This window comes from Theobroma cacao, chromosome 9 (genome assembly GCF_000208745.1).
Source record: "Theobroma cacao cultivar B97-61/B2 chromosome 9, Criollo_cocoa_genome_V2, whole genome shotgun sequence".
NCBI lineage: Eukaryota > Viridiplantae > Streptophyta > Magnoliopsida > Malvales > Malvaceae > Theobroma > Theobroma cacao.
In genome coordinates, this window is record NC_030858.1 from 36,462,891 (window position 1) to 36,479,126 (window position 16,236).

A 16,236-nucleotide genomic window follows, 5' to 3' on the forward strand; every position below is an offset into this window, starting at 1 on the left:
CAAAAGTTATTTTCTCGGCAATTTACTAATACTTCACTCTCTAATAGTGTAATATTAACTTTTATTGTTGTAAAATATGAATTATAAAAAAAGATGAGAATCAGCATCGCACTGGAATTGATTAATTTAAGTGAATCAACTAATTAACAAAAAATGGTATAAGATTTACTTGTTAATTGATTAGTATTAATAAATATACATCAATAATGAGATTGGAAAATTATTTTATGTAATTAATTATTCAATTTCCAAAAAAGGAAGAATGTGAGGCTGTGAGGTTAAGGAAAAGAAATTGGTTTCCTTTGGACCTGTATACAATCACGTTGGATGTCAGTGTCGATGTGATGATGATGACAATGATGATGCCAACTCCAATCCTGCAAATCTATCTCAGACGGTAGAATAACTATAAAAAAAATAAAATATATATATATATATCAAAGGACGAGTTACATTCCCCATGACATCAAGGAGCTATCTATCCTCGCAGTCCTCATCCCAAAAAGTACTTTCACCGGCAGAGTTTCACGAACTAGGAATCTCTTTTGAGAGTAAACAGTGATTCACCGTACAACTTTAAACCCCAGAAACTAATTAAAAAAACACAAGGATGAATCAGTTCAGAGAAAATCACGGACCGCCATTATTCAATCTCAATTATGTGTTTTTTCCCCGACGGGCATTCTGTTTTCATGATTGAATAAACCCAAGCATCGTCTTAGCTCTGTCAAAATAGATTCATTTTCCACATTTTCTTTGTGTTAAATAGTTTTTTTTAATTGAAATAAGAGAATTTAATTTTTTATATTAAAATATATATATATTAATCAATAAATCAAACATTTAAATACTTTTTGTCAAACAATCTTGTTTCATCTCGTATTCAATATATATATTCAAAATATTTGTATATAATACATGATTGTAATTATTAATATTTATACAAAAATTTAATGTAAGTTTGAAAAGTTATTAAATTAGTCATGTCTAAATCTAAGTTATTATAACTGATATCAAAATTTGTATCAATTTGATATGGACTTTTCATAAAAAATTTAAATAAATAAATAAATCTATAATAGCTCATCTTGCATTGAATGTGAATATAATTATTAAAATTTAAATAAAAATCTAAATCAATTACTACTAAAAATTTTTAACATCATGTGATTGGATCAATAATAGCGAACCAAATTGTTACAAGGTTAAGCCCACGTTGTCTGCTTCTAAGAACCTTGTTAGCTTGCCTTTTAGCCTAAGCCATAGCCAAGAACAATAGCAATGCAAGCAAAAAACAAGGGAATAACAATTTATTTGATCCAGCCAGTTGCCGCAAAAGCTAGGCTGGTCCTACATTTGTACAACTTTCGAATCAACCGCTTAAAAGAGATAGTGATAAAACCCGAAAAGAAAAAAATAATGGTGCTGATGTTGTTGAAATGGGCAAAGCCAGATCATACATTTCAAATCCAGACAGCACGACCGCAAAGGAACCCATCCTGAAGAACCTAAAGAAAAGAACAAAGGGGCATTTCCCCAAAAACCTGTCTTCAACCAACAAGTCATCCAGGTTTTTAATGGAATGAAGCCAGCAAGAATTGACCTATACAAACTCTGGACCACTTTGCTAACATGTCTGGTCTCTCGAATGGAACGAACGCTGTTTGATCTCAACCTAATGTTTGAAATTCCTTCCATCTTTCCTATTCACCTGCCCCGACGCAACGGTACCTGTCTTTTCCTTTGAACCAATTCAAATATTCTGTACGTTGGAGCAGATTTTAGTATCACTTTTGAGCAGAGAAATCTGCCTTTTTCATTTTTATTTTTTATTTTTTAAGGATTCAAAATTTGAAAAACAAAGATGTTAGTAGCATCAAGTCTTGTAAAGAGAGGAATGGAGATGTCAAGGTGGGGGCAAACTTTCGGCCGAATCGCGTGATTACAATGACATTTCTTGTTGTTTAGGTAAAAGCTCCCAACTCGCTCTGCCTATCAACTTTGGCACTTTCTTTTGAAACTAGACCTCCTCCAAAAGGCAATGTTAAATGGCTCCTTTTGAAACTCTACCACCATGTTTTCCTTCTTCCTTTCGGCTTGGGAGGCGGCCTTAATAATAAACAGAAACTCGATCAAAGCTTAACAACAAATTACAAGAGCATGGTCTCTCTATTTTGCTCAATTTGAGACCATATCGATCCTAGTTATAAAGATGGTACATTCTTTTTCAACTTTTCGGTAAGTGCTATCTGTCAGCTTCACATTGTAGCCTTTAAACTGATAAACTGTTTGCTAAAACACCCTGTTCGGTCCAGGGTAAAACAAGGTTATCAACGAAATTTGAGTGCAATGATAATGGGAGCAGGGGGAAGAACTGATGGGAGGAGATGGGGAATCATAGATATTGCTTTGGCAACATCTGGTGGGAAAGCTTTAGTTTTATCATGCGTGTTTGCTACCTTTTGATTGACAAAAAGACAACAAAAGGCGAATTTTCTCCAACAACTGTAATCAGGCAAGGAAAAGGGGGAAAGTTTCTGCATAACTTTCAACTGTTTGAATTGGGAAAAAGGAATTAGCTGTACAGCATATGGAGATTATTAGCGCGTAAACACGTCTTAACAATGGCTGGAACCTTTAATCATGCTCACTTCTATCATTGCTGATGTACAATACACTCTGTATCTTGTACCAGAACTGGAGATACAACCTAAGAAGGATAACAAGTACTAAAAGAAATGTAAAGAAAAAAAAAGCAAAAGGAGTTTTAGCCCCTCAGACAATGAGAATTGGGAGCACATGAAAGAATGCTAGTTTAAAAGTGAGCTCAGAGGGGTCATGGAGGATGGGCAAAAACCAGATTACCCCACAAGGTCCCCCACTTTGAACTAACCAACATCCTAAACATCAATCTGTAGAGTTTGTCAGTTTGCCTTAACTCAAGATGCCATTGCCTAACAAAATGCTGCAGTTTGGTCATGGCTATCTTACCAAAACAAGACTTACCCTCCCCCAAAAAGATTCCCCCTTTACCCCCCCAAAAAAAAAAGTTTTTTTTTCTCCTGAAAACAGTTTAAATTAATACACAGGTAACCATCTTGAGAAATTAATTGGTAGAGGAAAAGAATAAATTAAAATAAAAACGAAACTCTTCTAACAGGAATCTAATGCACACTGTCTTTCTTGTCTAGTGGTCTGAATGCTGTAGGAGAAGAAGCCAATGGCAGTACCTGAGAAGAACTTGAAGGGTACTGTGGCAAATATTGGAGAGGTTCTCTGTTCTTACCAACAATGAATTTAAGGAAAGACCCCTCTGTCTCTTCTGTTACACTTGCTGTACTGTTAACAGCTTTGACTCCAGAATCTTGAAGAGAACCGCCATTTCTCTGTACCCTTTTCTCAGCTTCTAGCATCAATCTTCTTAACAGTTTCTCTTCCGCATCCCTTAAGAACTTGAATTTTGGAGGAGGTGAAGATCGTAGCTTATTTAGCTCTGCATCTGTCGATGATTCAAAGAGAGGATTGAATCCTTGGCGGTGATAAGAATCTAAGGGGTTCAAAGGAGGTGACTTCAAGGGCGGAGAAGCCAAAGGACTAATAAAAGGAGTGTCAACAGTTAGTATAAGGTCACTCAAGCTCCTTGTTCTCGATCCTTTTCTGCTCCTATCGCATCTCGACCTGCCATCTTCTGACTCCAAATCTTCCTTTGTTTCCTCCTTGATTGTGAAGAGAAATCTTGGTGGGCCTGCCAGATTGTGTAGTCTCATGAGCTCTGATTCCACACCCTCTTCGCCAAAACCCTTTAGCAGCAAATCCTTGCCTGAGCCAAGCTCTGGGTCCAACTCAACACCATTTGTATCTTGGTCTTTAACTAAATCTTGGTTGTTGGTGGTGGTGGTGGTTGCATGCAAAGCAGCAGATTTCTTCCAGCAGAAGAGATGAATAAGCTCCTTTGCATAATTGCTGTAATCATCTTCAACTTCTGAGCTAGCAATTCTCTTCTTCCACCAAAGCAAATAGTAGAGCTCAGCAACAAGAGCCAACAGAAGACAACCAAAAACCAAACTTAAACCAATGCCTAATCCACTGAAAGATGTCATCTTTGCTTGGAAATTCACATCTCCTGAAAATATCTAATCTTGGTTTTGCAAATTCCACAAGATTGAAGATTCTCTCTCAGCTCTGTACCAAATATAATAAGTTGGAAAACAATAAAAGAAAAATGAAAGGGCCTTTAAATCATGCCAGAACTTCCATGTGAGCTACACAAAACCAAACCAAAAGGCCCCATTTACTAAAGGAAACAACAATGGAATTTTGAAGCAGCTAAAGCAAAAGATACTAGAACCCAAAACACCCCAGATGACCTTCACTTTTACTGCAATTCACTAGCTAAGATTCCTTGTGGTAAAGCATTAAGGGCCATATATATTTGCCTTAAACACACGCCACGAGGAATCTGAGGAAAGCGCTGAGGAAATTTCATTACACATAAAAACTTACCTTATACGTCCAAAATTTCTCAGCACAACGGAGCACCACAAAATAGTGCTAGACTAGGTAGCCAATGGAAACAAAAACCTTAGCCCGGAATAAAAAATGAAAGGAAAATCATTTTGTGGAAGCTGAAAACTGAAGACAGATTGAATTTGTTAAAGCTTAAAACAAAGAGTCGAGAGAGAGAGAGATATGATTGGAGGGTATGGGCAAATCTTTGTACAATAGTGGTGAAGTGTGTGGAAATGGCAATGACTAGAGAGAGCAGCTCACATGGGGAGGTTTTATTATATAAGATGAAAAAGATTGGATAAAAAAACAAGAAAGAAAAATTTTGTAGTTTATTAAAATGAGTAGTGATTGCATCACCCTGCGCGGTAGCCTCCACCCACGGTAACTTTAACTGGATTCCAAGACACTGCCAAAAGAATACACCCGTCATCCATGAAAATCTAGCTGTGGGTTTTTGATGGAATGTGAACTAACGGTGATTATCATATTTGATTATCTGATCAAAAACCTTTTGTTCAAAGCTGTATTAGGAGAATTGCCCTGTAAAATGGTCTTTTCCATCAAAACTTTTCCTTGTTTCAACACAAAAATTTTACCAAATACAAAGACTTGTTGAATAGAAAAATCTACATTTGTTAAAACTTGTACAAGTTGACTTTCTTAGTTTTAGGTGAGAATGGATTCAAATCCAATCATGCTATGGCATGTGGTCGGTTTACCTCATTGTTTGATTTCATTGCATTCTTCTTTCTAAGAAAACTACAATGTGACATTGTAACAATAGCTTGATTCTCTCCTTTTGCTGCTACATAACTTCCAAATCCCAACTCTATCTTTGAAAGAGAAACAACTGTAAATTGCAAGAGCCGACTCTTAAATTGGATTGCATACAAATGTCCCACATGACATGACCTTACACTTTGAACAATAAAAAAGAAAAAGGTTAGTATATGGTCATGTCCCTGCAGCTTAAGGCACAAGTAGTTTCAACTGTCCCACAGCGTACCCAAAATCTACTCGATGGAAACTGTTCACAAGTACCCTTTAATCTCTTCTTTGAAAAATTTAATTTAATTTCTCTGCTTTTGCCATCTTTTTGTCTTTTTTCTTTTCCTTTTTCACTTTTTTTCTTTGATGGGTACAGGACTTTGGGAAGCCTGCAACCCAGTTGTTTAAGGTTGAGACCCACCTGAAGGAGGATTGAACCCGGGCCGCGCTTGGTGACAAAGTAAAATCATGCTTGGCCCTTGTGGCTCGGAGATTGGAGTGCTCGAGGGACCCATATCAACACGAAACTGATGGATCAATGAAAACACTGTGAGGTCAAATCATAACCGCTGATGATTTGGCTCATCATCATAATTGGACTCTTTATCAAATATTTCCAATGTTCTGGGTGAATACGGCAAAAACATAGAGGTGAAGTGAACGAGTACCTTATAATCAAAGTTTTTTGTTAATTTAGTTTAATTAAATAAGATCAAAGTACTTTATAATTATGTATTAATAAAATTTAATCGAATATTTCTAAAATTGAGTATCTTATCATATAATGATGTTTAGATTAAAGTATTTAAAAAATAACGAATTATAAAAGTACAAAGACTAACAAAATCGACTTGAAATTGGTACACTTCGAGTAATGGGGCATTTAAAGATTGCCCACTATCAAGGGGGAACCGGATTGAGATTTGAAAGCAACCCTTTGGACCAAGAGCTCCTGAACTTGAGCTTTCTTTCCTAAATGCCCAGATCCACACTTTAAAATGTCTTAATTCTTCAATTGAAGTAACTTGTAAGAAATATGTAGTACCACCATATTCTCCTTGAACAAGGTAAAATGACAGATGGGGTTACTTCTCAATCTCCTTCCATTATCATTAATGGAAGTTGCCAAAGCAACAACGCTGCTGGCCTTGCTAGTTTAGTTGTAAAATGACAGATCTCCAGCTTCCCATTATAATGTGTTGGAAAGATGACAAATGTGGGTTGGTACTTGTTAGTCTAATTGATTTAAGAATGAAGATTTTAAGTAGATAAGAGGATAAGGTTAAGGAAGGAATGAACCTATTTCATTGGTTAAGTGTGCTAATCGTTTTTACCTTAGGATCTATTGCTTTGTTCAATTAATTATCCAAAAGAAAAAGACATTCGAAAAGAACATAGAAAAATATTGTTCTGAAGTATTGGTCAATTAAGTATACGGAGTTTGGGCCTAAAGGTCACAATGTACATTGAAAGATTAGGCTTTGGATTATGGACTGAGTAGGAAGAGCTGGGCTGGAGGCAAAACATAGATCTTTTTGTCTTGGACAACAACACCAAGTGTCACTGACGAACAGTCTAAGCACCCAAATGTGGTTTCTTTTTCCATCCTTCAGCTTCTATCCAGCCCTTGTCTGGCTATATTTTCCAACGCTTGCAGCCAAAATGCAGCAGGCTAAGGAAGCTTGTCGTTTGCTGACAAAATTAGAGAAGAAAAAAAAAGCAGACCCCCCTGCCTCTAAAGAGAGAGAGAAAGAGATAAGAAGAGATGATATGGTAGCAATAATCTGCATCGAATTCCGAGCCATGAAAAAAAGAGCAGAGAATAGGGGCGGAGGCGGTGGTGGTTGGTGGAGGGGTGCATGGTGTGAGTTTCACGAGGCGGCAGCACACTTAAAGGTGGCGGCAGGCAGCGCACGAAACAGAGCATATGAGTCAGCAACTTAAATCCCCCTTTTAACTCGTGCATGAGCTACACGACCCTATCATCGGCTCTTTTGCTCCCTACTTGATTGACCGTGTGACTGCGCCCATTAATGGCGCGTTGACATCCGCCTCTCTTTTCCCCTCCTTTTGTTTTTTGTCGCCAAACACCTATCTTTCTTAAAGGCTCCCATGCACTCCTCATTTTAAACACTCACCGATGACGTTTATCATGGCTATGTGCTAATCAAAGCTTTCAAGTTTCTTTAATATAATTATCACTTAAATTGATTATAAATGCTAGTTTTGCCTGTAACTTTTGTTGATGGAAGGATGATCAAATCGTTTTGTATGTTCGAGGAACATCTTTGTTTGATGCTTTGAGCAAAGCCCAAAGCTTAAATCATTCATTCAGATTAATAACTTGACATAAAACTCAACATAAAGAGTCAGAAAACCATAACCAAGGCAGCAAGGATCCAGCTCTCAACCAAGGCCAAGGGAAGGGCAGCTAAACCCCACAGAGCACAGTCACCTAAACCTAGACGGTTCAACTTCATCTGCATGCACATCTGCTGAGCTCTTACTTCAATTCCCAAAGCCTAGCCCTTACCTACACCTTACAACCCAACCGGCTGTCTTTTTCCATTCATTGACCTTTATACCCTTCCTTTCCTTCAATGGCGTACCCTGCGATTTCCTTTGCCATCAGTTTTTCTTTCATTCCCGAGATGCAACCATAAAGCAACAATTGGTCAAACACTAACATTTAAAAACAAAGCAAACGATAGGCAGGAAGAGACGCTTGGGGCAATTTGGACTTTGTAAATTCTCTTCGTTTTCTAACGAAGAAGACGAGAGAAAGCAAAGCCTCCCTTCAGCCGCTACCCGCCATGTTTTCAGAGATTTTCAGCACAAAAAACAATACGCATGTCAATCACTCTCTCTCACTCTCTTTCTCTCCCCCATCTTTTCTTGTTTGACTCTTTCTTTTCTCTGTATAAATGAGTACAAAACCATGCAAATTCCATGCCAATTGCCAAACACTCTTTTTCTCTCCATCTTTCAAGTCATTTTGTCTTGTTTTCCCGTATCAAACTTAAAACCCTAGAATAAATCAAATCTAAGAAAACCCATTTCTCTCCCTCTCTCCCTGTCTTTACACGACCTGATCTCTTCTTTTACATCAATCTTGACCGCCCAGAATCAATCAAATCAATCCCAAAAAAAAAAACCTGTTTACTTGAGACTTTTCTTCACCTGAGAGGAAAAATGGAAATGGAAGGTGGTAATATGGACATGGCAGGTTCTGGTGGAACTACAGGGAATTCAAGGTGGAACCCAACGAAGGAGCAAATAAGCCTGCTTGAAAGTTTGTATATGCAAGGGATAAGGACTCCAAGCGCAGATCAGATACAGCAGATAACAAGTAGGCTTAAGGTTTATGGTACCATTGAAGGGAAAAATGTGTTCTATTGGTTTCAAAATCATAAGGCAAGGCAACGGCAGAAACAGAAGCAAGAGAATATGGCTTATATCAATCGCTATCTTCATAGGACTCAACCTGTTTATCCTCCTCCTCCTCGTGCTGGCCCGAATGGTTCTTTCCGAAATCCATTTTCTTTTAACTATTGTTGCAAATGGCATCTTTTATTTGATTCACTCCTAAACTTTTTGCTTCCCCTGTTGCTTTTGGGTTTCGTTGCAGGTTTTTGTAGTATATACTATTATTTTATTCTAGATATAGCATCATTCCGAGCTGTCTCTACATGCAGATGGGCTCGATATGTGTGTTAAAGGCTAAATCTAAAGTGCCGATATGTTTCTCAGGCAATTTGTTATTAATTGTACTCCAAAACAAATGGTTTTCAATCCCTCCCTCGTCCCTCCTCTTTTTCAAACAGTAAAATATTTGTTTATTCAAAGTAAAATTTTCAGAACAAATTTGATTAGACTTTTTAATAGAATTTAGCTGTTTTAAGACACTTGGACTTGATTCCTTAATTTCATTCCTTCACTTCGGCATATTGGTACTTTCATGCCTCTGTCCCTTTCGAACTGATTCGTAGTCTACTACCCACTTCTTTGCCTTATACCCCACAGACAGATGGACAACAAAACAATATCCAAAATAAATTTTCTATTCCCATATTTCCCTGTCTCCCCTGTTTTCTCCAACCGTATCCAGTTTTCTCACTGTTTTATTAAACACCTAATTTGGAGTATAATATCTTTTTTCTGCAGTTGTTTGTGGTCCATATTTTCTGCCACAAGGTGATCTAGGGTTTTACCCTCATCAGTGCCCCAAGGTTCTTCTTCCTGGTGCAGTCAAGAGGAGAGGAAGGCCTGAGAAAATGGAGAAGGCAAGAGTTTATGGTACTGGAGCTGCATATGATCTGGTTCACCAGGAGTGCAACACCATGATGCCAGATATTGAAAACTATGGAGGAGTTCTCAACAATGGCAATCATGAGACCTTGGCCCTCTTCCCTTTGCACCCAACTGGGGTTTTAGACGCCAGGGCAACAATGTCTTCACTTGGGTCAACTACCTCTGCTGGAAATTCCACTACTCCCTCCAGCTCTTGTGAGACTACTGCTGGTATTGATCAAGAAGGCTATGGTACTGAACAACGCTTCTTTGATTTCTTTTCTAGTCAAGGTTCTTGTGAAAGTGATCTTAAGTATGGTCATTAAGAAACAACATATGAAAGTAGATTCTGAGATGTTCTTGTTCTCTTTTATATGTCTAATGAGTGGTGAGTAAGGGAAGTTTTTGTGTTGAGAGAGATCGTTTCTTCTCCGGGTGGTATATCTGTTCCAGTATTATCTCATTGACTTTTGTCTTTCCTTTTGACGGATTTTTCATTGTAGGAATTTATGTTGAGACTTCATACTAAGATTAACGTTAACATTACGTTTTAAGTTCTGGAACAGATCAAACTCTTGCCCAAGAAGCAAGCAGATCCAGCTTAGAATGGTCTAAAATCCTAATAAACGTTTGTTTTCTTTAGACTCCTCAAGATCCTATTTCATTTGGCCTTATACTCCATTGGACATGGACCATTGTTGAAAAGCTTGATGATCAAATCTCCCAACAACCAAGCCATAGAGAAGAAGAGTTGAGCTGGCTCATATCACCCCTGCTATTAAATCATACCAAAACTGATAATCATAGCATGAATGATCGCCACCCTTAATTCAGAGTACACTATGATTTGCTTTTGGCATAATTGGCAGGACCCAAGGTGTAAAGAATTGACAATTGAATCATGAACCTTCAATATCTTCTTCGTTTCTTATAGTTGACATAGGAAATATTCGAATTTGAAACTTTATTTTAAAAATACGAAATATTAAATTGTCATTAAGACTACACTAATATTTCCTATTATAAATATACAAAAGTCTAATGTTCATAAATACTACTACTAGGGATGTCTCTGAACTTCTTCTCCAACGTTTCAGTCAATTGAATATCATTAGAAAGAGAGGAGAGGTAAAAGAAGAGAGAGATAAAAGATACAGCAACAGAAATCTTCTACCCTTACTCGGTGTCTCGTTTACTATTCATTTTATACTATCAAGTAAAAATCTTAACTTCTAAGCCATAGACTCCAAATCTTAAACTCTAAGAATATAAACAAATAACCATGATTTTAATATATAAAATTTATTAGACACGTGATGTAAATTTATTAAAAAATAAATTTAAAAATCTTAATTTAAATTGTATTCTTTTAGAACATATATGTGGTTTTGTGTGTATGATCTCTCCCGAGTTGGCTTTTGAGTCTTTGGATTTGAACCTTAAACTTGGTTATTACAAGTAATATAAGAAAACAATCTTTGAGTTTGAAAATCTTAATCCAAAGTCTGTTCAAATAGAAAATTGTTGGATGATAACTTGGAGAAAGGTTATCCAAAGTACTATAGATATCAAAGGAGGTTATCCAAAGTACTATAGATATCAAAGGAAACAGAATCAGAATAAGAGCTGGGTGGGGGGACCCCAAATTAGCCTAATAGACAACCTTTCAAGATCCACACGCGAAATTGGCTAGCCATGAGTTGGGTTGGGTCCTTAACTCCTTTGAGCAATCCCTGTATAAAGACCACACCACAAACCAAAATCTGGCTCTTCCTTTCCCGAAAGGGCCACGACCCATGCCCAAGTAAACAAAAATGAAAAATTGAAGACGACGAGAAGGATTTTTGCTTCTCAAAGTATCTTCCTTCCGTCACCGTCTCATTTGACCATTCTATTCGCTTGTCAGTTATCAACATCGTTTTTTCTTACCAAAATTAAAAGCCGTCACCGTCACCGTCACTCCAAGTCACGCAAATGACCTCCAACACGGTGACGTTTTTGGTCTTTAACGATTAACTAACACACTCAACGTCGAAATGAAGCGGTACATTAACGGTAGCCGTTATCTCTGCTTTCCTCTTTGATTTCTCTCTCGCCCTAGGCTCCTGGCTCGCCAGAGATTAAAATTGCCCAAGAAGATCTCTCTTGTGGGGATTCTAAGCCAAGACTCAGGAGGTAAATCTTTAAATATCTCGTCTTCTTGTCTAACAGCTTTTCTTTGTTTTTCCTGCTTTAGATTAATTCTATGTTTTACCCTTCATAGGTTTCTCTCTAGGTAAGGCAAGATAAAGGTGATATTTTTTGATGATATTCATCAATGAAAGTTCATTAATTTCTAATTCAGAAGTGAAAGATGATTAGGTTTCTTTCATTTTGTTACTTTCATGAGCTTTGGGTTTGATTTGTTGAGATTATAAGTTGTTTTATGGACTAAAACCAGAAAACTCATTTAGTGGATAAGGGAAGAAAAAGGTGATTTTTTTATGTTAGTCATCAATGAAGTTGAAGTGAAAGATTATTGGCTTTTTGTTCTTTTTTTATTGGTTTGATGAGCTTGGCTTTGATTTGCTGAGATTATAAGTTGTTCTTTGGACTAAAAAAGGAATTCCCTTTTACTGGATAAGGTCTAGAAAAAATGGGAGAAGATTTGCTCACAAGCTTGTCTATTGAAAATCACCACCCATCAACAGTTTTATCTATGGATTCAAGTTCAGTCTCTCATGAGGAATTAGATAGAGAGATGAACCGGTCAATTGCTCTTTCTAGACCACCTGATATTAATCTGATTCCTCTATCTGCTGAGCGTAGTCCTCCACAATCATGGAATTCTGATCCATCAGATATGTTAGATGTTGGTCTTGGAACTCAAGTCAGTGAAGCTGACACTTTGGTTACTGTGTCCAAAAGCGGGCGTAAATGTGCCAAGAGATTGGATAGTGTTTGGGGTGCTTGGTTTTTCTTTAGTTATTATTTTAAGCCTGTGTTTAATGAAAAATCAAAAGTCAAGGTGACAAGGGATGGCAATGGAGTCTCTGGGTTTGATAAGTCAGATCTTGAGCTAGAGGTGTTTTTAGTTCAGCATGATATGGAGAATATGTATATGTGGGCTTTTAAGGAGAGGCCTGAGAATGCATTGGGTAAGATGCAGCTGAGGAGTTACATGAATGGCCATTCACGTCAAGGGGAGCGTCCTTTTCCCTTTAGTGCTGACAAGGGGTTTGTTCGATCACATAGGATGCAGCGAAAGCATTATAGGGGTCTTTCTAATCCTCAGTGTGTGCATGGAATCGAGGTTGTTCCATCACCCAATCTCAAGGGTCTTGATGAAGAAGAGCAAAAGAGGTGGATGGAACTTACAGGAAGGGAACTCAACTTCTCAGTCCCACCTGAAGCAAGTGAATTTTGTACCTGGAGGAACCTTACTAACACAGAATTTGAGCTTGATAGACCCCTTCCTCCTTTAAAAACTCACCCACAGCCTCATCCAAAAAAGCTGCTTAATGGATCTGGTTTAAATCTGTCAACTCGGCCATCAAACCATGCAAATGGTGGTGTTATGGATCTTTCCCCTGTCAGCAACAAGAGGAAGAAGGATTTGTTTCTAAATGGCAATGATGAAGACTGTTGTTTGCTCATCAATCAGCATAATGATAGGGTCAATGATACAGAGATGCACCCAATTGAGCCACCTTGGTTGAATGAGTTTAGTGGAGTAATGAGAAATGTTTATGGGCCGGTTACAGCTGCAAAAACTATTTACGAAGATGAACAAGGATACCTAATTATCATAAGCTTGCCTTTTGCTGATCTTAAAAGGGTGAAAGTTACTTGGTGGAATAATCTCACGCATGGTGTTGTAAAGATATCATCTATAAGTACAACTTGCATGCCCTTCATTAAGAGAAACGATAGAACATTCAAGCTTACGGATCCATCTCCTGAGCATTGTCCTCCGGGGGAGTTCATAAGGGAAATAGCTCTACCCACCCGGATTCCTGATGATGCTAAGCTAGAAGCATATGGTGATGAAACAGGAACTGGCCTTGAAATCATTGTGCCAAAGCACCGTACAGGTCCAGAAGAACATGAGGTTCGCATCTGCCTCCGTCCTCACCGTGCAGCAAATGAGCTTTTGCTGTCTTGACTTTTAATTGAGGCCTCCATTGGAGAAATACAGAGATAGATGTTGTGGTCAATTATCCATTATTTTGTACCAAAAGGAAATTTTTTTAAAGAAATAAATTTACATTTGGCTCTTTAACTATTGCCGCACCACTTTCATCTCATGTTAACCTTTATGAGAATGTTTCATAATCTTGCATGCAAATAGCAAGGATCTGGAATTCCTTTTAAGCTTCTAAGTTGCACGTCTTGGGTTTATCACCTTATCTTATACGCTGATGGTGAGGGCGGAGCCTCCTTATGTGATGGGGGGGTAACTTTTAAAATTTTTTTCATAACATATAAAACTTTTTAAATTTTTTTATATATTCTATTACTTGCTCCCTTAAAATAATATTTTATTTAATAATTAATATAAATAATAAATAATAAAATAATTTCACTTATCCCATTTAATTTTTAAAAATTTTAATTTTTATTATTATTTTTATTTTTATTTTTTATTTTTCATTTTCATTCTATTTGTTCATATATTATAAGTTTTTACAAATATTCTTTCTCAAATTTCTACAAACTATTAACTATGTTTTTTTTCTTTCTTTTTTGTTATGTAATATGTGATAGTTACCTTCTACTTACCATGTTCTTCTTTTTTATGTTACATAAATTTTATTTTTTATGATTTTAATTTTTAAAAATTAATAAATTATTATATAGTTCTCAAATATAAATTGTAATATTACATTGTTACTTAAAATTTTATTATTTTTTTATTAATCCTGATTATGTAAGAGAAAATTGACTTGAGTATATTTTTTTTATATACTTTACATTTTATGTTTAGTTAAAATGAAATTCTCTTGAATATATAGTATTTAAATAATTCTAATTATATAAAAAAATATTAATTTTATATATCATTTTTAACTATTTATATTTTACAAATTATAGTTTTATATTTAGTTTCATATTTTTATTATCAATATTTTTATTATTGATTGAATTTAACATATTAATTTTTTAAAATTTTTAATTTTTATTTAACTGTGTTTAGTCTTCCTAATAAAATTTGGTTAGCTCCGCCCCTGCTGATGGTGTATGGTAAGGTTAACACAATCCCTCGTATCTCCTATCTGATTGCTCGTTGGGTTGATTTTATAGCGTTTTAGTATGCTTTTAACACGTTGTTTCCGGAGGTTGTTTTACCTCTTCTCATTTTGTATGTGGAAAGAGAGGTACTTCTTTCTACCATTTATGAGCAAATTGGTTTTTTACCGGTCATATTCTTGCACCAGCATAGAAATAATTCGTACTACAAAGCCTTCAGTTAGAGGAGCTGGTCTTAAATTTGAACACTTTCATTTGCCTTCAGTTGGTGGAGGTAATCTTAATTTTGAAGATTATCTTTTGTGTTTAGTTTTTATAATGCTTTTGATGCAGAAGCATTTAGAATTTTATTTTATTTAATTTAGTTTTTTTAATTTTAATTAGTTTAGGATTTTATTTTTTTATTCTACTTAGATTGAGATTCTTTTTTTATTTTTATTAAGATTTTTAATATTTTAAGGATTGTTATTTGATTAGGCATGTTCTATTCAGGACAAGAATATTTATTTTATTTAAAATTTCTTGTTAACCACTCTAATTGTATTAGACAATTAGAAGTAGAATTTTATTATAACATGGTTTATCACAATATATATAGAGCCCTTAAGCTTAATTATTATTCCAGTACATTCAAATTGAGAATAAATAAAAAATATTTGCTTAAGTAAGATTGTTTATTTCTCTATACTCAATAAGAGGTTTTTAATATCTTTAGCTAAATCAATTAAAGAGGGAATTTAGTTATTTTTTACTTGGGATTTTTTAACTTTGTCAAAATTGGTGCTATGTAGTTCGGGTTCTTGTTACTGTTGAGTTTCAAATCTCTTTGTTCAAGTAATTTGTTTTCTTTTATTATTATTTTTATCATAACATTGTCATCACCAAATCATCGCTATCATATTTGCCATTCCTCATTTGAGCTAACAAAATATTACAAAGATGTTAAAATCATTAAATAAATGATCATGAGATTGAAATTGAAAAATTATGTCATAAAGTTCAAGAATTATAAGAGTAACTTGCAAAACTTAATGCTACTCAAAGTAATTATAATAGCTCAAGTGATGAAGAGTATTATATGGATTGAGAAAAATTAGAGTCAGTTTATGATGAATATGATGAGTAGATAGAGGAAATTGATGTTTATCATGCATAAAGTAAGTTTTTGGTGATACAAAGATAAGTCGAGAAATTGTTGTAGAAAGGTTTAATACTTGAAAATAAACGTCCTTGTGCTTGCTCGACTTTGATAGAGAAAGATGATTCCTAGAGGATTTGTGTGGACAATCGTGCCATAAATAAGATTGCAATCAAGTATCGTTTTCTTATTTCTCGATTAGATGAGATGTTTGATCAACTAATTGGTTCTAAGGTGTTTTTAAAGATCGATTTAAAGAGTGAATATCATCAAATTAGAATGAGAAGTGGAAATGAATGGAA

The 16,236-nt window shown here is 35.7% G+C and overlaps 3 protein-coding genes across 3 annotated transcripts; 2 read left to right on the forward strand and 1 right to left on the reverse strand.

Annotated features, from left to right (window-relative positions):
• Positions 2,626-4,774, reverse strand: LOC18590715. The gene is made up of 2 exons (XM_007016394.2): positions 4,504-4,774; positions 2,626-4,182 (listed from the first exon to the last, which is right to left on the reverse strand). Exon 2 carries the CDS (start codon positions 4,098-4,100, stop codon positions 3,165-3,167), a length of 936 nt encoding a protein of 311 aa, XP_007016456.1. The 5' UTR covers positions 4,101-4,182; positions 4,504-4,774; the 3' UTR covers positions 2,626-3,164.
• LOC18590716 (WUSCHEL-related homeobox 2) lies at positions 8,413-10,019 on the forward strand. Its single transcript, XM_007016395.2, has 2 exons — positions 8,413-8,797; positions 9,442-10,019. The coding sequence occupies exons 1-2, from the start codon at positions 8,470-8,472 to the stop codon at positions 9,891-9,893; spliced, it is 780 nt and encodes a 259-aa protein (XP_007016457.1). The 5' UTR covers positions 8,413-8,469; the 3' UTR covers positions 9,894-10,019.
• LOC18590717 lies at positions 11,333-13,846 on the forward strand. The gene is made up of 2 exons (XM_007016396.2): positions 11,333-11,742; positions 11,831-13,846. Exon 2 carries the CDS (start codon positions 12,203-12,205, stop codon positions 13,709-13,711), a length of 1,509 nt encoding a protein of 502 aa, XP_007016458.2. The 5' UTR covers positions 11,333-11,742; positions 11,831-12,202; the 3' UTR covers positions 13,712-13,846.